Source organism: Podarcis pityusensis (assembly GCF_964106645.2).
Source record: "Podarcis pityusensis genome assembly, chromosome: 9".
NCBI classification, from domain to species: domain Eukaryota; kingdom Metazoa; phylum Chordata; class Lepidosauria; order Squamata; family Lacertidae; genus Podarcis; species Podarcis pityusensis.
The window spans coordinates 40,310,153-40,335,086 of record NC_138034.1 but is presented as its reverse complement, the minus strand read 5'-3'; the positions used below and the strand labels follow the sequence as shown (position 1 = coordinate 40,335,086).

The window sequence follows — 24,934 nt, the reverse complement described above, 5'->3', positions numbered from 1 at the left end:
GCCCCAAATCTTCCTGATGCAGCACATGTGAAAGGCATTGCTCCTGGTTAAGTTGCCCATGATTCACTTCCTTAAAGTGGTGTACTCAACACACAAGCCTGGTCTGCCTTGCCAGTACGTTTGCCAAGCTCAGTGTCAATGGAGAAGTTGCTGGTTATGGTAGAACCCAGGTAGAAAAATTGTCTACCACCTCAAGCGTGTGGTCATCAATGCTGATGGGTGGAGTGCTGGCAACATTCAGACCCTGGATGTTGGTCTTCATCAGGCTTATGGTAAGGCTGAACTCCCAGCAGGCTTGGGCAAAATGGTTGATGAGACTCTGTAAAGTTTCCTCAGAGTACACTGCCAAGTACTGGTGAAGGTGCTCTTTCAAGAACTTGGGTTTTAAGTACTTGAACAGAAACAACACTCAGAATTGGTGAAAAAGGAAAGTGGTGTCCATTGAAAAAAAGCGGGGGGGGGGGTGTTTAGGTCCACCTGCAGTGCAGTGGGATGGCTTCCCACCTGATCCGCCTGCACTTTGCGTACTACACAGATATGATGCTTTCAAACATCTTAAAGCCTGTGTGTAGGAGACATCTGTAGCCTACACCAGTTTGGGATAAAGGAATGTTGAATCATGAGCAAACTGGGATTTCCTCGTGGGTGACCTGTCAATAATCTGCTAGGTATAATGCCATTTTTTAAAGTAGATAAATTAACTTTAACTGCACTTCGGGTGAGTGAGACAGTAATATGGTCTCCTGTGTCATTATCGTTTTACATCTGGATATGAGATTTTAAAGAAGAGAGATATATAAAGAGGCATGAACTTGCTGCTGTCATTGAAAAGCTGCAATCTGGTTTTTAGTGTCTGATCCAATTAAATGTATATCTGGGAAGACACACAACCAAATAAATAATTGGAGAGGTGCAATTCTGAAATGACAATTGTTATTCATTGATCCCCCTTTTGCAAGCTGAGATTGAGAGATGTAAACTTCAAGTGAATGTGATCTCCTGGGTGAGATTCTTCAGTTCAAACACAGTAAACAACTGTTGTTCTCTGATGCACATTTTAGTATTGCTGCAGGCAAGCTTTCTAAATATTAATTCAAAATCTACTACAAGCAGACTGCAGAGATGAATTGAGAACATCAGGGAGGCACTCTGGTGATGGTGTTCCTGCCCACGTCAAAGGTTTAATCCAGAGAGCCTACATTCCAGGTCAAATAAATAACAGATTCCACCAATTAGGAGGTATCATCCCATATGTTTATAGGTGGGGGGAGGCAATTAATTAATGTGTCCAATATCACACACTGTTTACTCACGTCTCCCATATAACCATTTCTCTTTACTATTTACTCTTAAATTTCCCCATACGTCATTCATTGCTTATAACTGTATACTGTTGTAGCACCTATAACAGTGATTAATCCAGCAAGCTAAGAAATACTAGGTTGAGAAGACAAGCTTTACTCCTGGTGTAAAGCTGTACCCCAGTTATCCTTTGGATGACTGCAAAGGATCTGGAGGGCATCCCAACCTAATCACCCACTTCTTCAGTGATACCCCTAAAACTACTGCCCAAAGCAACAGCTTGGATTGATTGTGCACTCAGACCAGCCAGCATCTAGCTGGAATGCATCTAACCGGAATGACGAGCTAACTTTCCTTCCCTCTTTGCACTAGGCAAGGAGCAAGTAAAGTGAGGACAGCAATAAAAAGATGTGTGACCCTGACTAGTGTTAGCATAAGCACAGAACAACACGGTGCTGAGAAAGTTGACAAGTTGGAACAACAGTGATTTCACACTTGGAGAGGTAGGGAGACCTCTTTGATACCCACTCTAGGTTTCTGTAAAAGAATGGGATATTCACCATGCCTATCCCCAAATTAGGCCATGATTCAATAGAGTTAAGATAAAATTGCAAGTGTTTCAGAGACTACAACAACCAACTCCATTTAATCTGTGCGAAATAATATAATCTTATTGTCTATTCATATAAGGAAGCTCCTTAAATCCATGCTAGGAGAAAAACCTCTTTGCAATTCTTCAGACACATTAGGCTGTTCTATTAGCCAAATCAGAAAGCTCAGGCAAAGCTCATAACATGGTAATTATTGATATTTTGCTGATCATATATATTCAACATGCAAACCTGGAAGGCATGATTACTTATTCCTGGTATTAAAACTAAAATCATAGAATCATAGAGTTGGAAGAGACCACAAGGGCCATCGAGTTCAACCCCCTGCCAAGCAGGAAAATGTTTGGGTGCAATCCAGCCTAAGTTAAACACTTGCAAGTCTCACCAATTTCAATTATTTTTAAAAAGCTAAATACACGAATAACCATGTAACAACATCATTATTTCTAGTATTTATACACTGCAGGTCCAAACACTGTAATGAATGGTAACTTTAAAATGGGTTTTCCATCCTCTGAATTTCTGGGTAATATGCTGTACTCATTGTGAACTGGCAACTTGTAGCAGGCAGTTTCATCTCTATAGTATAAGCAAATTAACTTCTCCAAAGCGCTGGGGCTGCACATCAACTGCAGGCAACAAAGCCTGCAGTATTGTTCTAGATGAACCATCCTGATAGTTGCGGTACTTCCTCTAGGCCTCCCTTCTCCCGCAGAATTAACCCCAGGGAATGACATCATGTCAGGGTTTCCAGATGGATTATGTGAAGCCATAGCTCAATGTCATTTTCAATAGCCAAGCTTATAATTAAAGGTCAAATAGTCACTTCATCTGCAATCAATCAATAGAAGAAGTACTAATACTAAGCACTAATCAATCAATGGCAAATACACTAATAAAAGCTATGCATCAAATGTCTTGTGTTTCATGTGCTTGCATGTACTAGGCATGCATGTTCCAAAGAGGCAGGGAGAGAAAGAACAAAATGAGAGCAAATATGCCTGAGGGAATTCTCAGGTGCCACATTTATCTTCACTAGTGAGATTTTATATCCCTAATTAGTTAAACAAAATACAAATAAAAGTGATGTCACGGCAGAAATTATGCATTCTTGTTAAAAAGAATGAGCGGAGTTCAGTTTCTATCAAAACTGATGTTATTAGATGAAATATACCAAGGAGCAATGTAAGAGGACTGTATGGTGTTTTTTTTTGAGTGTGTGTGTGTTTTGATCCATACAAATTCAACCTATGCACCCTGTGCCTTGAGGAAATGCAGGTACATCAACTGTTCTGTCTACAGAAGGAAACCCAACATATGGGAGGGAACTGTGCTTGTCTCAGTGTTGAGTGAGAGCTTCTTCGTGGATCCAAGCAGAGGAAGTGGCAGATGGCCTCCTGAGCATGCCGCATGTGGGAATTAGTTGGTTTCATAATACGGTGTGGGAGAAGTGCCTTACAAGAGTCTTCTCATGCTTCTCTTATTACCACTTCTAAGGCTTCAAAGCTGTCATCTTTCCTCCTCCTCTGCTGGTGCTATGCTGCACTCCCCAGGGAATGGACGCAAGGCACCCTGTGGAGGCTTCACATGCCAGAATGTGAAAAATCAGTTTAAGCTCCAAGTGAAATGGCTTTTGTTGCAGGAGGCCCCTAAGTGCTCTTGTTTGCTTAGTGGTGCTGGAGTTTTGAAGGCAGATAAAAACATCTTCACAGCGGACTTAAAAGAAGGCCCTGAAGTTCACTGGTGCCCTTAAATATTCAAACACAAGTGTTAAAAACAGAATCTTGCTTCTCTCCTAAATCTGTTCAGGTAAATTACAGTGGAACACCACAACAGACAAGTTGTCATTCATTATGAAGTCGGCAGCAAAAGTCTTGTTGGTTTCCTGGGTAGAAAGACCTAGCCTTGGGAACAGATGATAGTAGATTAACTTAATTACTATTCCAGAACAATGTGACTTTAGACAAAGCATCACTCCCATGTTGTCAGGGGCCTCAATCCAGATATTCCATTTATACTCCCCCCCCCCCCAACTGCAGCATCTTGTCCCATTGCGTCCCCTAAAACCTTAGAAAACACACCACAAACAAATCTGCTCTAAAAAGCTGGCAGATTAAACATGCTTTCACAATTATTCCAAAGCTTCCTGACTAGGACCTCTGGTAAATTCCATGACAAAAAATTACTTTTCTAAATATAGAGAATTTTACATCAGAGTACAGTACTTAGGAAATTTGTAACACAGCAATCTACCTTTTTCGGATCAACAATAAACCCCAGCTGGCAACCAAGGGACCCACTTTTATTTCTTAGCCACTAGAATCCATCTTTCTTCTTCTCTTCTCTTTCCTCAGTCTTTCTCATATTACTTTCTTCTATTTTCACTTTTCTTAAAAAAATGTAATTAAACAAGGAAATTTGTAGAGAAGCTGCTGGTGCAATCCATCTTATGTCAGTAACCGCATGCTTATTCAGGAGCTCTCTGCCCATAATGGCATCTAAAGACAATGGCAGACATTCACCTCTTCTGTCTCTTACTCTGCAATAGAGGTTTTAGCTAGCATAACCACCTGATCAGCTGATACTTCCAGTGAGGTAAAAACTCAAATCACTTAGCTGGTGCAAGACTTTTGCTGTTCATGGACAAGATCTCTTAAAAATAAAACTTAAATATTTTCTATAGTATCTGCACCGAAGGCAGCATACAGGGATCAAAATGAACAAGGCACAAGTTAAAAAATCTGCAACAGAAGGGGGGAATTCAATATTAAAACCAAAACAACTTAAAGGATACTTCAACATTATTAAAAGTCTGTCCAAAAACAACAACACCTTTTCAGATCCTGTCTCAAAAGGGGAAGTGATTACCGTATTTTTCGCTCTATAAGACGCACCAGACCACAAGACGCACCTAGTTTTTGGAGGAGGAAAACAAGAAAAAAATATTCTGAATCTCAGAAGCGAGAACAGCAAGAGGGATCGCTGCACAGTGAAAGCAGCAATCCCTCTTGCTGTTCTGGCTTCTGGGATAGCTGCGCAGCCTGCATTCGCTCCATAAGACGCACACACATTTTCCCTTACTTTTTAGGAGGGAAAAAGTGAGTCTTATAGAGCAAAAAATACGGTAGGTTGTTGGGTCTTCCCAGGAAGGCCATTCAGACATACTGGCATCACCACTGAAAAGGCTTGTCCTTTGCATCTGCCCTCCTTCTGGCAACTCCTGCAGCCAAGCTGGTGCCAAATGTATTGCTTTCCTTTCCTTTGGATCACATCAGTGAGGCCGAAAAGGGATGGGTGTCCTTGTCGTCTGAGCAGCCCCGGACCTCCTTACATGATGGCCAGGCTTGCGCCCTGGGGGTGCTATCGCAGTTTGACTTCACTCCTGGAGGTGCACTCATCTCTCAAGACAAAACAGATGCCAACAACAACTGCTTTATCATTATTGCTACAAAGCATACTAATTGCTTTTGCTTTGGAAAGTGGAAACTCACAAGTGTTCCTCCGTGGTCTCTCTTGAGTAGAAAATCTGGTGCTTGTTGTAAATGTTCACCCCTTTTCATAGCTTTTCGATTCAGACCCCTTTGTCTTGCTGCTAGTTCTCTAGCCTTCCTTCTTTATAAGTTCATTTGGAAATTATTTAGGCCCTAACAACTACCAAATGTAGATACTAAAACACAACCAATTTATCTTTTTCTACTTGATATAGGGCTCCCTATACATGCAACGTGTCCAAGAACACAGTATATGATGATGATCATGATATTGGCCACCCATATTATCCACCTCTTCTTTTTTTCTTCTTCAAGTGATGCATCCATATGATTCACAGAAAGCGGAAGTGGTTTTTTAGAATGCCACATTTCCACCTCTAGCACTGGATGTCTTAACACCGAGGAGTTTGCTGTAAATTTAACGTAGGACTTACTGTGGGTTAGGAAACAACAGTGAGAGAGATTGCAAAGTGCCTAGCAATGGTTCCATCTCAAAACCAATTGATTTAATTAATGCAATACATTGGAGTTGTGTGCTAACAAGGCCAGAAAGGTGGATAGATATTTGGGGATCTTTCCTATATCAGCACATGTAGTCAACAGATGAGTCTTATGGAACAAATACACCATCCCAAAAAGGTCCACATTGAGTGATCTTGACATGTAGGTCTGAAAGATACTGAAGCCCTCTTTGACGCCAACATAAGAATAAATTGGGTGCATTTGCAAATATTTTCCCTAGGGCTACCGCTCTCTATTGCTGGGTAAACTTTTCATCAGCTTCCCGGAACACTGACTTGTGGTTATATTTGGAGAAAATGCCAAATATTAATTACCGTATAATGAGGTGTTCTTTCCAATTGAAAAGGGCTGATAGACAGTGGTGTACTTCTAAGTGCCATGTTTTTGCATATGGAATCTCCAAGGGCGCTTCCAATGGCAATTTTAAAAAGTTCATTTCCAAAAATGTTTTCAGTTACCCAGCCCAAATATATATTAGGTCCCAGCTTATATGGCATATTTCTCTGTTTTACATCACCATCATTTTTAGCTGCAATGAGTTAGATTGCACATGCATTTTGAAGAAAGCCCTACTGGGACTTACTTTGAAGAAAACACTCAATAGGTTTGAGCGGTCATTGTACCTTTCTTGTTTTGGATATTGCAACATTAGTCTGCAACTGATAGTGGTGGAGTTATTCAAAAGCACAATAATAGCAGCTCTGCTAGAGTATATGCTACACATCAGTAAAGGGATCACCAAGATGGCATCAATGTGGTTAATGAGCAGAGTCAAGCAAGCTACTTGAAGAAAGAAGGCTTCCTTCAGGAAATAGAAGCTTTGATGGAATGAGGGGCACCAGAAGGAACGCAAACACCGGCAAAGGCAATGCAAGCAGACATGTGCCCCCCAAATCTGCCACAGAGGGTTGAAGGACCTTGTGAAGCAGATTCTGGGGATGAGGAAGGGGGGAAATGAGAAGTCCCCTTTGCACAAGTGGCTTTTTCATGCAAGTGGACATTATTGAATGCCACCCACTGTGAGAAAGTAGGGTATGACAAATATTTATATTAAAAATTCTTATTTTGATCTTCGCTAATCACCATAAATCACAGGAAATAAATGCAATGTTCAGCAGTGTCTTCCCACTCAAAGTACAACTATATTTTAATTAAATTTATTGTACATATCTACCATAACAAATGTTATTGCAAGGGAATTTTGAGTGACTAGTAAGTCAATGATCTTTGAAAACTGAATTGTAATTAATAAACACATAGTCCAGAGACTGCTTAGGATAAATACACTGATATTTGATAAAACACTGCTGTCTTTATTTATGTTTCTTTATATTGTAAATGCTTTGTGCATTACAGTTTTGAGCTATAATAATTTTGCTGTTTGACTGTGTTGTAATAACTCAGAACATAATCTGAAATGAACCACAAACTTTATCAATATTAGATTAGAGAAAGAGAACATCAAAAACAAAGAAAAAAATCACATCACTTTCTCTAAAGAAGGAACAGATTAATGGCACTGCAATACAATTACTAAATTCCCAGAGGAGAAGACTATGTTGTCTTCCTCTTAGGAAACATTTACTTGCCCATTGCGAAAGTGTTCTCATGAATGTACTAATATTAATGCTAGGCTTTTATACTACATCTTGTCATATTGCTGAACTGATAACAGAATATCAGAAAACCACTTTCATAACAAAGTGAAGTATAAGGAGCAGTGTGATTAGACTGAAAAGTTGAACTCAACCTCTAGTAAAGACTTACCCAAAGTCAGAGATTTGTGCGTAGAGCAGAAGATAATAGCCACTGTATCTGCTGGTGTGAAACCAGAATTCTTCCTAGAAAAAATGTAAGGAACTTTAAAAGTCTCTTCTCCCAAATGTCTGCTCACTTTCCATACCCTATAAGTGTGTTTTTAATCTCTTTGCATTAGGTTTCATAAAATATAGTTCTAGCTACATACGCTCAGCAGCTTTTGATTTTCGCATTAAATGGAATGGTTTCTCTGTTGTTGCAAAATCTTGTCTGCATATATTCTTATCTGGAAAATGAGCGGGTTCAGGAGTGTCAACCTGGCTCCGCGACCAAAATTTGTGGGTGCCTGGGCACCCAGGAAGTTGGCACCTATGAAAGGATTACAATTGGTTCTCATGGGACATATGTTTATCCCAGCCCAGAGTACTTTTCCACAAATGTAAAGCACCACATTACAGCTAATTTTCACCTTTCCAAAAACTGGGCACCAGTACTCTTAAAACACAGTACTAAATAGTCTATTAGGGTGAAGCCTAAAATACTGGCATAATTTCCTTGCAGCCTTACTGAAACATTATCTGTGTGTTTGCACACAACGTTAAATCATGGTTTAGTGTTACAAGGACAAGATGCAGTGGCGCTTGGGTTTGTGCTACCCACTCCACTTCCAGTGATATCACAAGGAATTGGAAGGCTTTTGTTTCCATTCTGGAGTAACAGCAGCTTGTTGTGAGGTCTGAACCTAGGCACATGGCTTAGGGAAAGGAATGGCTGCTCATATGCAACAGGAAAATCATTATTAATTTAAATATCAAAGTATTTTCAAAAAAATTAAGTCTGCATTTCTAGGAGTGTGTGTGTGTGTGTAGAAGGAGGGAAAACCGCAAGTGCCTGATCCACCTGTCCAAACCCCTACCCAGCTCTTCCCCATCTACTTCAGCATCCTCTTCTCATAATGGCCAATTATATGTATGTGGAAAGCTGTATCTTTTTCCCTTCTAAATAAATAAATAAAAACTTACGATTTGCATCCCAATGGGAAGGAAATAAACCACCCCAGCTCTAAGAAAGGCTTAGATTACTTACTACTTTAGGGGCATGTTAGGTGATTGGGGAAAGTGCTGAATTCAGCACCTTTTTGGCTCTGATAAAATTAGCACATCACAGATGAGTGTAAAACCAGGAAGTAGGCTCTGTCTTATATTAAATTTGTCCACCATCCACTGGGGATCATTATGAAAAAATATGGTCTGTATACAGAAGATAAATTAAAGGTGCCTAATAACTGCCTCCTGGAGTCCAATCAACCATGCTGATTGTGCAGGAGATTTTCCCAGGCACTTCAAAAATTAATTGCATCACAGAAATCTTGGTAATAAAAGCCAGGTTGCATCGCAGAGCACTATGCTAATAGGGCTAGATCAGGCCTATGTTAACAATCAAAGCACAGGGACAGAAGGGATTCCCTCTGTGACTGCAGAGACGTAGCTCTTGGACCTTATTCAATTAGTGGCTATTAAGTAAAAAGAGAGTGTGTGAATACGTATTAGAGTAGTAATTATTCCAAACTGCAAGTGTCCAGGAAAGCCCAACACACCATTTTACCCCCTCCTCCTGAATTGTTTAATTAACTACTCCCCAGTTAGGCATTTTCTTCACTACAGCTGCCTCCTCCACTCACCGTGCAGTTAATTGGAGCTGCAGCCAGCAAGAGACCCCCTGCTGATATTTACAGTTATTTTCCCAACAGCTGCAAAGGGCTTGTTCTAAGCGATATTGGGAATGTATTGTAATGCTCGTTTTCTATTTTCTATTGAGTCAGATTGTATCATAGCAAGGTGGGGTATAAATGTTCAGACAAACAGTAATTGGAGTAGATTATCTGTCCATCCTTTGATTTCTCAGGTACATAAGACTTTCCACACACCTGGTACAAACTTTTGACTTTCTGACAGAAAGGACAATACTCCCCTGTTTTGCACCCAACTATTCTTTTTTGCCATAGAGATAACCTTTACTGCTGTAACATACCTTGTAGAGAAGAAGAAAGTTAACAGCATGAATCCCAGCTGAACTGAAAATACTGAAAGACAAATTAGTTTGATAAATGTTAAGTGAAACATGAAAAGACCCACACAAATGCGCATTTTAGATGTACACCCATCTCTTCATATAAAAAATGCATATATTTTACTATTAAGAATGAGAAAATATATGCCTGCTATTCTGCTACAAGTACAAAAGTCAGATATGTACCTGCAGAACTAAACACTGTCATAAAACGTACCCCTGCCCGTACGGGCCAGTCGTGACCGACTCTAGGGTTGCACGCTCATCTCGCTCAAGAGGCCGGGAGCCGTCGCTGTCCGAAGACACTTCCGGGTCACGTGGCCAGCGTGACGAAGCTGCAACTGGCGAGCCAGCACCAGTGCCGCACACGGAAACGCCGTTTACCTTCCAGCTATAAAGCGGTACCTATTTATCTACTTGCACTTAAGGGTGCTTTCAAACTGCTAGGTGGGCAGGAGCTGGGACCGAACTACGGGAGCTCACTCCGCCGCGGGGATTCAAACCGCCGACCTTACGATCAGCAAGTCCTAGGCACTGAGGTTTTACCCACAGCGCCACCCGTGTCCCTAAACACTGTCATAATACCTTACAAAATTCTCCTATTCCCCCTGTGCAAAAAATTTATATCATAGTAGGAAAAAGTAATGAAGGGCTTGGAAATAGCTCTCATACTCAGAATAAATGATCAAGAAGGCTGGTGGCTTGTTGGTTTTCAGTATGAGACTCACGTAACAGGTCAAGTTGGTTTCTTTGAGTGGGTGAACTTTTATTAATTGGAGGAATTTGATAAATGTTATTTTTTTGACAAAAGAAATTGCTTCATATTAAATACAAAGAAGCTAAGAAATTAAAAGCCAAGAAAAGTTGTGACAATTAAAAGATGAGGATATTGAAAGGAATAGTAGAAAGAACATATACATGCATATTTGTGTGTGTGTGCAAATGACTGCAGTATTTCTTATTAAATATTCCTAAAGTATTTATGAATTTAAAAGTGTTAATACAGAAGTCTCCATGTGTTACTCGCTTGCAGAGTCAAAACAGATACAAAAGGAGCCATGGAGCTACAGGACAACATGTCTAGCCCAATCTCAAGTTCTTCCTGACCCTACGTTGAGGATAACTTCTTAAGTGCAGGGTGTGTGGGGTGTGCACGCTTTCTATGCACCTATTTCTTCTAGGATGAATAAGGACTAGAAATTTTGTAGCTTCACCAGACAGTCTCACATGGCTGCTTGCCCTTCCTTACCATCATCTTCCACTTTTGGTTTGCATTAATTTCTGAATTGTTTCCCCACATTCTGATCTCTATTTAGTAACACAGGAACTTTTTTTTACCCAACTAAGTTGCAGACAGTCCTCAGCAGAATACTTTTATTTTCTGAGCTAATTTTAATCTTTAAAAGGGTAATCCCAAGGCACGTTATTTATCATCAAATATATGGAAGAACACAAAAGACAACAAATAGGATTTACCTGAGGTTTACTCAGAGTAGACCCATTGAAAGTAATGAACATGACTAAGTTAGGCCCATTAATTTCAGTAGGTCTATTCTAGGTAAAATTTACTTGAATCGCACCCTCTCTCTCCTCAGGCAATTAAAAAAATGCTTACACGGACCTTTTTGATCCAATTTATCTGACATTTTTTATTCCTGACCAAAACATACGGATTATATGGACAGGATAAAACATACTGATTGTGCAAGAAATATATTTTCTGTGCTTTATGACAGAACAATATTTCACCAGCAACAAATATTTTAACATGCTGCTGTTCAACTAGAACCATCCTACAAAAATTCACCATGAAAAAACTGACACTCTTGCTGTTAACCACGGAGAAAACCATAATATCGTAAGCTCTATAATGACCATGGAGAGTGGATGCCCTTTTAAGATTTTATATCCAGAAGACCATATCTTAGTCAGCTCTGCTATTTACTGCTTAGAGATGGAAGACTAACTGAAGCACAATAGAATTTAGAACTTGACACTTTGCCACATCAGGAACTGCAGGGGCCACAAGAGAATCCTTCCACACATGCCTCTGCACACACAGAGGAAAAATATGCTTCCGTTTGTGTGTTTGGATTCTTCTTACAATGTGGGGCTTTGTTCTGGCAGCCCATCTGTACTGAAATCGATAGCTGACTCTGTGGCAGAACAAACCAAGGATGCTATCCAACAGTGCAGATACTAGCAACACTACTTTCTGAGCATCATGGCAACACAGCTTAGCTAAGCACCCTTGCTCAAAATATTGTGTGCATGTGTGTGCATGGAGAGAGGGTGGGTAACTGGTGGCACGACAGCTGCCACTGCTGAGGCTATGAGCAGGTCCCTGTATCAGGCCATCTGTTGCTGCTAGGTCATACCATCAACCTTCATTTTGTAAAATAGCGCAACTGTGTGCTTAAAAGTTGCCACTTTTTTGTATGTGTCACTGCAAGTACAAAGACTGTGCTACAGCTGGGGGGGGGGTATAGAGGGCCATCTTGTCACCCCTCCCAGTGTGGCACCTGGGGTGCGCCGCCCCCTGCCCCCCCTCATACACGCCTGCCCACAAGTATGCTTGTTCTTCAAGGAGCGCATCATTTCTAAATAGGAACAAAGGTCTTAATTGAATCTATGCTACTGCAGCGTTAACCACATATTAAGGCGCACCATTTTTATGACAGAAAATTATAGTGAGTGTTACTTCTTCCACATTTCTAAAATGCATCCAAAGACCATGGCAGTGCTCAATAGCCCAAATTCATCACATATTAGAATGTGGTTGCAATACGAAGAAACTCAGAATGGATGTGGGAGTACACTATGGGCTCTGATTCCTTGGGCAGCAATACACAGCTCCTTTGAAACATTTCCCAGCTCTTAAAATGGATTATAAATGAACTGGTGGTACTTACTTATGAAAACGATTATAATCAGGCTAAACTTATCAAGGTCAATGTTTGGATTGGAAAAAGTATCACAGAACGTTGTATAGATGATCATCAGGAGCACACAGCTGCTAATAGCACCAAACGGAGGCTTCTTTCTCTCAAGCCACTCCTTGATGTATCTTCGGACAATCTGAAACATAGCAGGAGGAGAGAGAGGAAAAATCAACAGGTTGCCTCTTTTCAACGCACACAGGGAGCCAAGTTGGGCATCACAAAATGAATCTGACAGCGGAAAGACATAAAGAGAAGAGAATAATTTGGATGACGGCCACGGTGGATTTCAAAGCTTCCCTGCCACATAACTCTTCTTCTGGGGAATTTAACATTTGTAGTGCAACTTCCACTGGGCGTCCATAATGAGAGTATATTTTCAAGTACATTCAAGTCTATCCTTAATCATGCCAAATGTTCTTTGCTAGCTGTCACTGAGACATGCCCATTAAGCCTCCCCAAAGTTTATCTCCTCTGCTGATACTAATGGATGTATGTAATTATCACAGTCCCCTTTGCATCAACAGACAATTCCAAGTGTAACTTTGGGAATCTTAAAAATCTGACATCTTCAGGAATTTCATGTGAGCAGATAATCGAAAGTGATCCATGGAACATTTAAATATTTAAATAGCTAGCGATGCACCAGAAGTTTTTAATTAAATTATAACTCATGCTTGAAAAGCAAAAGTGCATGTGTTGTGGGAGCTTAAATAATTCAGAGTTTGAAGATATGGAGTTTTTGTAAATCGAAAGACAAATGCCAGTTGCATGCTTTTGGAATACCAGAATTAACGGAAGAAGATGAGCAAGCCTACAATGTTTAGTGCAACTTTTTCACATTCAGGAATTTGAAAATGAAATTGTTTCATCAGTTTTCCTCTCCCTTTATTGTTTGGAAGTACAGTAACTAATGGCAGCATGGTTCTAGAAATACAGGAGTCATTACATTTTGCTACTATTGACCAAAGCCCTCTTTCTGGACTTCCTCAAAGTTGTGACATAATTCCGGAAGGTGGTGCTGGAAGACTAATTCCCCCTGGGAATTACGGTACATCAGGGTGACTAGCCTGTAGTCCTCCAGATGTTGCTGGAATATAACTTCCACCATCTTTGATCGTTGGCCATACTGGTTGGGGCTGAGAGGAGCTGATTGGGCAACACCTGGAGAATCTCAGGTTCACCCATACCTGTCCTACAGGGTTCCATCTTTTCTCCCCTTTCTTTTTAATCTACATAAAAGTGCTATGTGACATCAATCAAAGTTTGCAGCTTACATTAGACTTGCAGGAAATTATATAAGCCATGACTTGCATTAATTTTTCAGTCACCACATAACAAGACTTCTCAAGAGATGCCCCAACAGATTTTATTACTGCAGTGTTTCTGAAGTAACGCAGAAAGTTCATGCTACCCATTAATCCAGCTGTTGCCAACCTGGTACCCTCCAGATCTGGACTTTTTTGGACTACAACTCCCATCAGCCCCAGCTAGTCTGTTGGATTTGCCATTATATTTTTATAGGCTTTAAGTTAAATTTTTGTTTTCATTGATGTTGCTTCTGTACACCACTTGAGAGATTTTTGAAATATTAAATGGTTTAGATATGCTTTTAAATAAAATTTTAGAAATCAAAATCTTTCATAAGCTTCATTGGGAGGGCTTTCCCCTGAAAGGTAGAATACATAAGGCCTTTGAATAAATGAATGTGTGTGTACATGTCTCTGTGTGTAGACTGGAAGCAGTAATTTAATTAACGGCAGCTGTGAAAAGCCTGGAGCTTTGCAAGAGTGATACTACAGACTCCAAATCAGCACAAATTAATAGCAATGTGCTTTTGCACACAAACAGGTGCCATAACACATTTACTGAGCCAATATTTGCTCTTCAAATAAAGGCAGGTTATTCAAGGCTGATCACTAATCTACTTTGAACCTCTCATACTCTGGAACCAACAAGACAACAGTTCTCTATATTAAACTTTCTGTATGGTACTAGAGACACACTAACAGGCAGGCTCAGTGGAGTAATCACTGGGATTGGAAATATGAAACCTAGATTTAAAGCTCATTCACAAAACTAAGGGTGGAATAACTCAGTCACGTTGGTCACATGACTTTAAAGACTGGCTGCTGCTTCTTTTCTGCAAATCAGGGCTGGGAAAGTGTCATGTCCAGAGAAGGGGCTTTGAAAAGGGAGAGAAAACCAATGTAGCAGAGCGCCAACAGGACCGAGTTAAGAAAGGAACCTGTCTGAATCTAAGCACTGCAATGAACTTGGTAAGTGGCAGCAAGGACACCACAGTCTCCCCCATATATGCTTATGGGTAGAAATACTGATCTATATCCAGAGTGGCGTGCTAGGGGGAAAAAAATCACATGATGTAAATTAATGATTTGCTAGTGGGTACAACTGACAAAGGGAGAAATGAAAAGCAGGTGCTGGGTAGAGATCTTAACAATAGGCATTGGGTAGCCTATTAGTTTCACGGCCACTATAATGAAATTAATTATTAGCATTTATATAACACTGTTACGAACATGAGTTTGACCAAACTGCGGGAGGCAGTGGAAGACAGGAGTGCCTGGCGTGCTCTGGTCCATGGGGTCACGAAGAGTCAGACATGACTAAACGACTAAACAATAAAACACTTTCTGCATATTCAAAGAACTCCATGCACATTCTTCTTAGCAATTCTTACAACCATCTTGTTTGTTAGGTCCGTATTATTTTCTCTATGTAGATGATATGGGCAGACGACTTTGTGTATAGTTGAGGTGAGATTGAATTGGCGACTTTCCAGCTTAGCCATACACTACAGTGGTTCTACAACAAAGGATCTCAAACATGATTTGGCCCAAACAAGAAAACAAATAGTATGAGCCTCTCCAAGAAAGAAAAGTTATGCCCATGTCATACTCTATTGCAGCAAGTAAAGGTGGGTGTATGGTCCATCGTACAAAGGCATCTGAGGCCACTGAGCAAGAAAGTGTCAAGATTGCTGCAGTTATCTATTATGGATTTGGTTACATTTTTCATATGCCACCTTTCCAACATCACACTTGAAAAAGACGTTCTATCCACCTGTTTCTATCTGAGGATATAACTACACATTACATGATGCAAACGCACATAACTGAACCACGGCAGCCCTTTTATTTAAGGAAAAAGCACTTCAGGAAGTGGTAATCTGAAGCAGAGAATTGGGTGTGTGGCGTGCTTAGTCCTTTCCTCGCATGTCAGTTCCCTACCTGAAATTGCTACTGAAAAAGCATTTCCTAAAATAAAAGGGTCATCATGGTTCAGTTACACATACCTCCATGCAACACATAGTCGGGCCTCAAGAACTTCTGAATCTAGAACTGTATGCACTGCATTCAGGGTTGCCTGCAAATGCTGTATATCTTCCATTGAACTTACAACACTTGGTACAACTGCAGTGGTGATTCTAATAATGACACTATAGGAAGGGAATGCTAACGTAAATTTGATCTAAGTTAATTACATGGGAGGTCCTCCAAATCTCCTTTATTCATTTTTTAAAGGGGCAAATAGGAGCTTAATAAAAATCAGATGTGAGTTCATGGAAGTGATAAAGTAGACCTTGGCCATTTAATTTAGTGGCTGGATAGGATAGAATACCCTATAACGGTTCTGAGCTTGTTGGATCTGTGCTCTGAACAGATTCTACTTTTGAACTGCTGCCTTTGCTGACTGCTACTTCCCAGCCACTTTGATCTACAAAATCCCTTTCCTTTGAGCATCCCAAAGAAACACATATGACTCAAGTGCTCTCTCCTTTGAAGAAATGTGAAAAAGATCACAAAACAATGCAAGGTTTTAAATATAATTTCCTTTATTGACTATTAATATTCTGATGTAGCAATGTACTTTCCAAAAAGACGGATGTCAGAATATGCCTCTTCAATTGTTCTCTGCTTTGATTTTGTTATTTTTTCTTTAGCTTATTGCTTCTTTAAATCTCAGTCTCTAAACATCATATACATTAATCTGTGTGTTTATGAGTAACATCTTGTTCAATGAGCAGGATGAAAATCACAATATTGTGTTCTATTTAGTTTTAGATGAGTGTTACACAAGCTCTTGCATTTTATTAAAATTCCCTGAACAATCTGAAGGGCATTTTCAGACTTCTATTTTTAAATGTTAAAAACACTGCAATTCAATACCATAAAACAAACCTTTCATGACATTTTTAGGGTGCTGTATATTATATTTTTCTTTGTTTACCTTCCTATCAAGAATTCATCTGTCTGTAGTTAAAGTCAAGTGTCAGATAAGAGTGAACTATGGCATGAATGCTGTTAATCTGTCATCTCAATTTTTCTGAACAGCTTTTCAACAGTGTTGGCCTCCCAGAAGATTGCTGCTTCTTCCTGAAATTCAGCTGAAGTTTAGCTGTAAACAGGGCCATTTCTATATGGATTAAAGTTACATTCTAGTTTAAAATGTTTCTTAAGAAATGCTGTAGCTTTATTTACTTTAAATGCCAAACTATATTGAAAGAGCAAGCCTATGCAAAAGTCAGAAGGAAGTTCCACCAAGTTCAGTGTGCACAGGACTGCAGCCTGAAAGCCTGTTCATAAAATCAACCTAGTTCTTGCTTGAGTAAATTATCATTGGTTTTCCTTTTTTAGTTTCCCATGGAAAACTGCTCTTAAAAGGGGGGATTCGTAGCTGATGCTTTATAGCTACTTTATCTTTTGGGTGGTTGTTGTCTTATTGTAATTTGCTCAGAGGTGTTTTATGGCACTCAGTTTTAGGGAGTGAGGAAAAGATATGCCTGGGATGAGATCAGCTGGGGAAACGGCAATTACAGTGATTCGGAGCAAGGGTAGATATAGAGTGAAAGGAGGCACAGGCCAGGTGACACAGAATAGACAATCAGTGTGCCAGGCCCCTCTCCAGCTTGAAGAATGGTGGTTGTCCTATCCACCAACCTTCAGGTTTGCAGCTATTACTGTTGAACACCAGATTGACTTTGAATAAGATTTTTCCTAACCATGATTTGATTGTGGATAAGAAGGCTGACCTGGTCTGTATCACCAAGACCTGAGTTGGTGAGCAAGATGGATATAAAATTGCTTGCATTTGCCAAGACCTTGATTCCACTGTTAAAGCAGACACATCTCAAGAAGTGTCTGTCCAGTCCTAAGGGTTGGACGAGTTTCTGTTAGTACAGTCCAAAGACATGGTCAAGGTGCTTGGTTCAGTCTGGGTGACAACCTGTGAGAGAGGGGTCAGCCTTGGCCAGGATGGTGATTGGGTGGTCTCTGCCTGCTTAAAGAAGGCTGTGGTATGACCAATCCTTAAGAAATTCTTATTTTATTCAGACAATCTAAGTAATTAATGACCAGTTGCTAATCTTCCCTTCTTGGGCAAGGTCTCTGAGCAATGGTTGTGGAACAGATCCAGGCTCTCTTGGATGAAACCAACTTTCTAGATCCATTTCAGTTGGGATCCATTTCAGCTGACTTCAATATGGAAACTGCCTTCGTCACCATGAATAGTGAGCTATGCTGGGAAAGAGGCAGGGTGAGTGTGTTCCTGTTAACTCTCCTCAATCTCTCAGCCGTTTTCAATGCCTTTGACCATGGTATTCTTCTGGAACAGCTAAGTTGGGGTTGAGTGGCACTGCTCTACAGTGGTTCCAGTCCTACCTGGATGGTAATTTTCAGGTGGTTGTGCTTAGATAATACTGTTTGGTGCCATGGAGCATTCAGTGTGGAATTCCGCAGGGTGTGATTTTATCCCCCACACTGTTTAACATCTCCATGAAAATGCTGAGTGGTGTCATCCAGCATTTTGGACTACATTGTCTGTAATATGCTGATGACACACAGCTCTACTTCTCCTTTACATCTGCAGCTGTGGCAGTGGATGTGCTGGAAAGTTTGCTTTGCCTCAGGAATTGACTGGATGAGAGCTAATAAACTGAAGCTTTATTCTGACAAAACTGAGGATCAGTTTGCAGGTGGTTCCCTGGAGCAGAGGGATGAGATGGGGCCAGCTTGGGATGTGGTTATACTCCCTCTGAAGGAGCAAATACGTAACTTGAGATACTTCTGGATCCATTAGAGTTGCTTAAGGCTCAAGTTCCCTCAGTGGCATGGAGTGCCATCAACTTCTGCTAGTGGCTAGTTGTGCCTAACTTCTGTTGTATATCCTCTACATGGGGCTGCCTTTGGAGGCAGTTTGGAAACTGCAGCTGGTTCAGAATTCAGCAAGCAGATTGAAGATCAGGACAGGACACTCTGATCATATAGCAGCAATTCTGGCACAACTGCATTGGCTACCATTTAGTTTCTAGGCTCAGTTCAAAATGTTGGGTTTGACATTTAAAGCCTATGCAGCTCAGGACCCTAATTCCCCCAAGGACTACCTATCCCCAGACCCTGCAATCATCATCTGAGGCATGAAAATGAGCTTTTCCAGTGGCAGTTCCTCGCTTGTGGGTTGTTCTTCCCAAGGAGGAATACCTTGCACAACCTGTCTCTATTTTTAAAAGCCAAGCAAGGACTCTTCTCTTTATCCAGACTTTTGGCCCTTGTTCTCTTATCTCTATAGATTTTATTAGTTATAGTTTTTATTAGTTATAGTTTTTATTGGTTGCGTTTGTTTTAACTGGACGCTTTTGTGAGGAAAGTGACTAACAAATATAAATAATAATAATAATTATTTGCTTGCTGCTTGAGCAATGTTTTGGGGACAGATTAGACCACTCCACCTGCAAAATCCACTTGTACAGTTCACTGGCAGAATCACTATATCTCAAGAGAGCAACCCAGTGAGCTTACAAAGTAGAATTCAATTACATATATCTATATATTTACATTTTAAATCGGTGCAATTGTAATAACTAATTTGAGTTTTAGTTAAGGACAGTTTAATATGAAGCGCCCACTTCAGGCTGGCAAACAAATCACCAGTGGGCAACTACAGAATGCATGAATGATAATGTACAGACATGGCTTTTATTATTTATTCATAGAGAACAGTGGGTTTTGGTGTGCTGCTTTGAAAAATGTTCAAACTGGTAGAATATAATAAAAGCACTGTGAAAATTCTATTTCATTAACTTTTAATCATAAATCACTCTTTAAAATAAAACATAAAATAAAAGTCTGTCACAAGCACTTAGTTCTAGAGAAGGGAGAAGGACAGCAGAAAAGGGAAGGGAAATACTGTCATGGTACTCATTTTTCTGGTACCTGTCACAATCCTGTTAGAATGAGACAACACAAACAAAAGAGGCCACAATCTTTGTCCAGAGTCCTAGTATTTGGGGGGGGGGCGGAGAATAGGGCAATGTGGCTTAGAGACAGGTAAACAAAGTGCTTTATATCATGCAGAAATATTTTACCACATGTGGTACAGAATTGTGAATATTTGGCTCCAGCACATCACTGTGGCTCATGCACAATGCAACCCAGATCTATCTGGCACTGAAATAATATAATAATTGAGTCCAATAATAATTGGACTCAGACCCCACACAAGAATACAAGAAAGAACTGAACAAGATTGTTAAGGAGCTACCCCCACACATCCAAGAACAGATCCTCACCAACACACCAACAGAACCTCGACCAGGAACTTTCTATCTTCTACCTAAAATACACAAACCAGGAAATCCAGGACGCCCCATCATTTCAGGTATTGGCACTATTACAGTGGGTGTCTCCGGTTATATGGACTCTGTTCTGAAACCATATGCCATCAGTGCTCCCAGCTATGTACGTGACACCACAGATTTTCTGAGGAAAATACAATCTTTAAATAATCTTCCCAACAATACTATACTAGCTACTATGGACGTGGAATCTCTGTATACCAACATCCCACACAACGATGGTTTACAAGCTATAAGGAACACCATTTCAGATAAAACCACAGCGGACCTTGCCACCAAACTCTGCCAATTTGTCCTTACCCACAACAACTTCAAATTCGGTGATGACCTCTTCCTTCAGATCAGCGGCACAGCAATGGGCACCCGCATGGCCCCACAGTATGCCAACATCTTCATGGCAGATTTAGAACAACGTTTCCTAAACTCCTACCCACTCAAACCTCTCTTGTACCTACGATACATTGACGATATTTTTATCATCTGGACACATGGTCAACAGACCCTGGACACCTTTCACCAGAAATTCAATGATTTTCACCCCACAATCAACCTTACAATGAATCAATCTATGCAAGAAATACATTTTTTGGACACTACTATAAAAATACAGGATGGACACATAGACACCACCTTATACCGTAAACCAACTGACCGACAAACATATCTACATGCCTCTAGCTACCATCCCAAACATACCAAACAGTCCATTGTATATAGCCAGGCACTACGTTACAGCCGCATCTGTTCCAATTCTACAGACAGAGACTCTCACCTAAGAGATCTACAGCAAACCTTCTCAGAACTAAAATACCCAGCAGATGAAGTTAGACAACAGATCAACAGAGCCAGACTGATACCCAGAGAGAACTTGCTGCAAGACAGACCCAAAAAAGAAAATAACAGAACTCCACTAGTCATCACATACAGCTCCCAAGTTAAAACAGTTCAACGCATCATCAGAGATCTACAACCTCTCCTGGACAATGACAGTTCTCTTTCTCAAGCTCTGGGAGGAAGACCTTTCATTGCCTACAGACAGCCACCCAATCTTAAACAACTCCTAACCCACAATAATACTACAACCAGACTTAACACGGACACTGGCACCAGAGCCTGCAATAAACCCAGATGCCAACTTTGCTGCCACATACACCCGGACAACACCATTACTGGCCCCAACAACATCACACATACCATCTCGGGACTATTTAATTGCTCATCGTCTAACATTGTGTATGCCATCAAATGCCAACAGTGTCCTTCAGCTCTCTATATTGGACAAACAGGCCAAACCTTACGCCAAAGAATAAACGGACATAAATCTGACATCAAGAATCACAAAACAGAGAAACCAGTAGGAGAACACTTCAATCTCCCAGGACATTCTATACAAGATCTCAAAGTAGCTGTTTTACTACAAAGGAATTTCAGAAATAGACTGGAAAGAGAAGCTGCTGAATTACAACTCATTACCAAACTTAAAACAATGGAGAAACCTGGTTTGAACAAAGACATTGGATTCTTATCTCATTATACATGACTAAGCCATTTCTCACCTTCTCACCCCTTGCCTTTTCCTGTAAGACCTATTACAGTCGTTAAGAGTCGTCAACAGGCTCATCTCAGCTATCTGCCAATCTCCGATTCCCACCACCCTTCTAAGTAATACCCCTCCCCACCTTCTCAATATATAGAAGGATCTGGTAACTTCTGTTTCAGTGTATCTGAAGAAGTGTGCTTGCACACGAAAGCTTATACCAAGAACTAACTTAGTTGGTCTTTAAGGTGCTACAGGAAGGAATTTTTCTATTTCGACTATGGCAGACCAACACGGCTACCCATCTGTAACTGAAATAATATAAGGTCAAGACAAATCTTCAACAAAGTCTTTTCTACATGAATATTTTTCTGAGGCCACTAAACTGCTTGTAAAGGGGTAGGGTATTGAAGGGCAGGTGTTGAAGATAACACACGGGGAAGAACCTTAGCTTAGGAGCAATGCAGCACATCCTCTGCATGCAGAAGGATCCAGAATCAATTACTGGAATCTTCAGATGTGGCTTGGAGACTCCTGTCTAAAATCCTGGGGTACATGTTGTGAGTCAGTGTAGAGAATCAGTATACTGAGGCTTCCTACATTTCTCAATCCAACTGGGTAGAGTTAACTTGATACAGCAGAAGGTAAATGGGGATTCACATTAAATGCACATTAAATGCACACCTCAATTTTCATTCCTTCACTAAAGGACACATAAAGAACTAGAGGTGATGCAACATCAGTGGGCAGTGAAACTACCAATGCAATACAGAAAGAAAAGGAATGTCATCCCGCTGCCTGGCAACAGGGACATGCCTCCCTTTCACCTCTATTCAGAGTGAGGGCAAGGGGGCGTGTAGGGTGCTTAAATTTGCCTTTTGTGATGTAAACATGCAGCCTTAATCTAACTGGGTACTTTGTGTTTGATCATCATTTTCATTATATGATCCTTATATGGGAGCTTAATGATACACACATTCTGAATGTGTGCTTTTAACTTCTAGCTTATTGAACAGCTGAAATATGTTCTGACTTTAGAGTCAAAAGACCTGAACATCAACATGTCATGCAAATAATATAACTGGTAACTTCATACATATATGTATAATGTGCAAGCATGTTATTAAAGTAGCCAGACTGGCTTTTAGTGTACACTTATCTGTAAAGTACATGCAGTGGCCTACTTGTATTCTTGTAACACAAGTACAGTTCAAAAATGACAGGATAAACATTTTCCCTGAAAAAATCCATGTATGAAATACATGGTATTTAGGCAGTACACAAAAAGTGGGTTCCAGGGCAAAACTTAGCTGCTTATACTTAACTGGACTTAACTGGAATAAATAAATTCAAATTCTGAAATCGTGGGAGAAGGCTGGAAAATCCTTGTGACTTGTGGCCTGAAGAGGATGTCAGTGAGCCCAAACTCCAGAAATAAATGTTTAAATTTTTTTTTTTTTAATTTATGGGATCCAAAATGGCAGATGGGAGCTCTTGCTGCTACCCCACTCAACAGTGGGCTCAGATGTATTGTTCCCTACTTTTTCTTGCAATCTAGAGGCAAAGGTACTGGAGAGCATGGAAAGCAGGTAAAATGGATGTTTAGAGGCTTTTTAGTGGGTGCTCCCCGTTTATGTGTGGGGCCCCCCAGAACATAAACCCCACATAAGTGGGGAGTCGCCTGTATAACCTAATATTAACCTTATTTTTTGTGTACAAAACCATGAATCTTAATATACTCCCAAAAATCCATATATACACTATTATTTAAAATAATAGCATGTATGTATTTTTATCCTAATTTTCACCTTGGGAGGCCTACACAAATTGCTTGGGCCTTGACCAATATGGATATATGCACACACATGCAGGTTCCTGAAACGCAGTATACAAATACTCAAATAAAATATAAATAAATGCATTATATACCCTTACAAGAATATATAACACATATAAACAAACAAACAAACATGAAAAATGATAACCAGAAATGCTTAATTTATTTTAGCAAGCACAACTAGTTCTTGGGTAATCTATTTTACTTTAGCACATGCTTAGATGCAATGATTTGAAACAATTAGCTGTGCAGCTTCATCAAGGAGACTTTTTCTAAATCAAGTCATTTGCAGACCTTTACGATACTTTCACAGCTCATTTACACCAAGATTACCATTTTCTTCCCCTACTTCATGTTCCCAAACACTTTTTTTAGATAGATATGTAAAAGATTCATCAGAGGGAGTGAGGGACAGCTGCTCATTCTCAAGTAAAATCAATGTGGCTTCAGGGAGCATTACACTGTCATCTCTCTGTTATTAAATGTCACTATCCAGAGGCCTTTTTCTAAGTGTCAGACTCCTCTCTTTTACAGTCCATAAGACTTTAGAAACATTATATATGTATATTAAAAACATACCTGTCCAATTATGAGTGGAACTACAACGGTCATGAACAGTTGTGAGAATATAGATGAGAAAGGCACAGAGGAGGAGGATCCAAGCTGTGAAAGAAATTAAAAGCATGATGTTAATATGGAATTTTAACTGCTAATGAATTACCAATAAGTTTAAATGTCCAGAAATATAAAACATAAATCTGTATAAATCTGTACTTATGTGTGTAAACTCACTGTGGCTTACTTCTGAGTAGACAGGTACTGGATTGCACTGTGTATGTTCTAATTTTGCAAGTCTTGAATACTGATTACACAGCTAATATTAGTGATGGGGAATCTGTGCCCCTTCAGGTGCAGTTCCCATCATCCCTAATCACTGGCTATGCTGGCTGAGGCTCATGGGAGTTGGAGTCCAACAGCATACGGAGTGCCTCAAGTTAGCCACCCATGTTAAACCAAGTTCTGCAGGTTTCCATCCTATCTCCCATGCTGCTTGCATTAGGAGAGCCACATCAGGAGGCTCCCCGTCCAAGGCCATACAACGAACATACATAATCTGATGTAATAAATCTAGCATCTAGGGGGCTGAAAGTCTCCTACCCCCAGATCACAGGATAAAACATAAAGTCATGCTTCTCAGCACAATATAAAGAAA

General features: G+C 40.2%; 1 protein-coding gene across 4 annotated transcripts in view; it reads right to left on the bottom strand.

Annotated features, from left to right (window-relative positions):
• SLC10A7 (solute carrier family 10 member 7) overlaps nucleotides 1-24,934 on the bottom strand; it is a 128,660-nt gene that overhangs the window by 14,600 nt on the left and 89,126 nt on the right. For all 4 annotated transcript variants that reach the window (XM_081022031.1, XM_081022029.1, XM_081022033.1 and 1 more), the window contains 4 exons: nucleotides 24,301-24,384; nucleotides 12,667-12,832; nucleotides 9,716-9,767; nucleotides 7,694-7,767 (listed from right to left, as the gene is read on the bottom strand). In XM_081022031.1, the coding sequence (XP_080878157.1) occupies nucleotides 7,694-7,767; nucleotides 9,716-9,767; nucleotides 12,667-12,832; nucleotides 24,301-24,384 (376 nt within the window). The remainder of the gene's footprint in view (nucleotides 1-7,693; nucleotides 7,768-9,715; nucleotides 9,768-12,666; nucleotides 12,833-24,300; nucleotides 24,385-24,934) is intronic.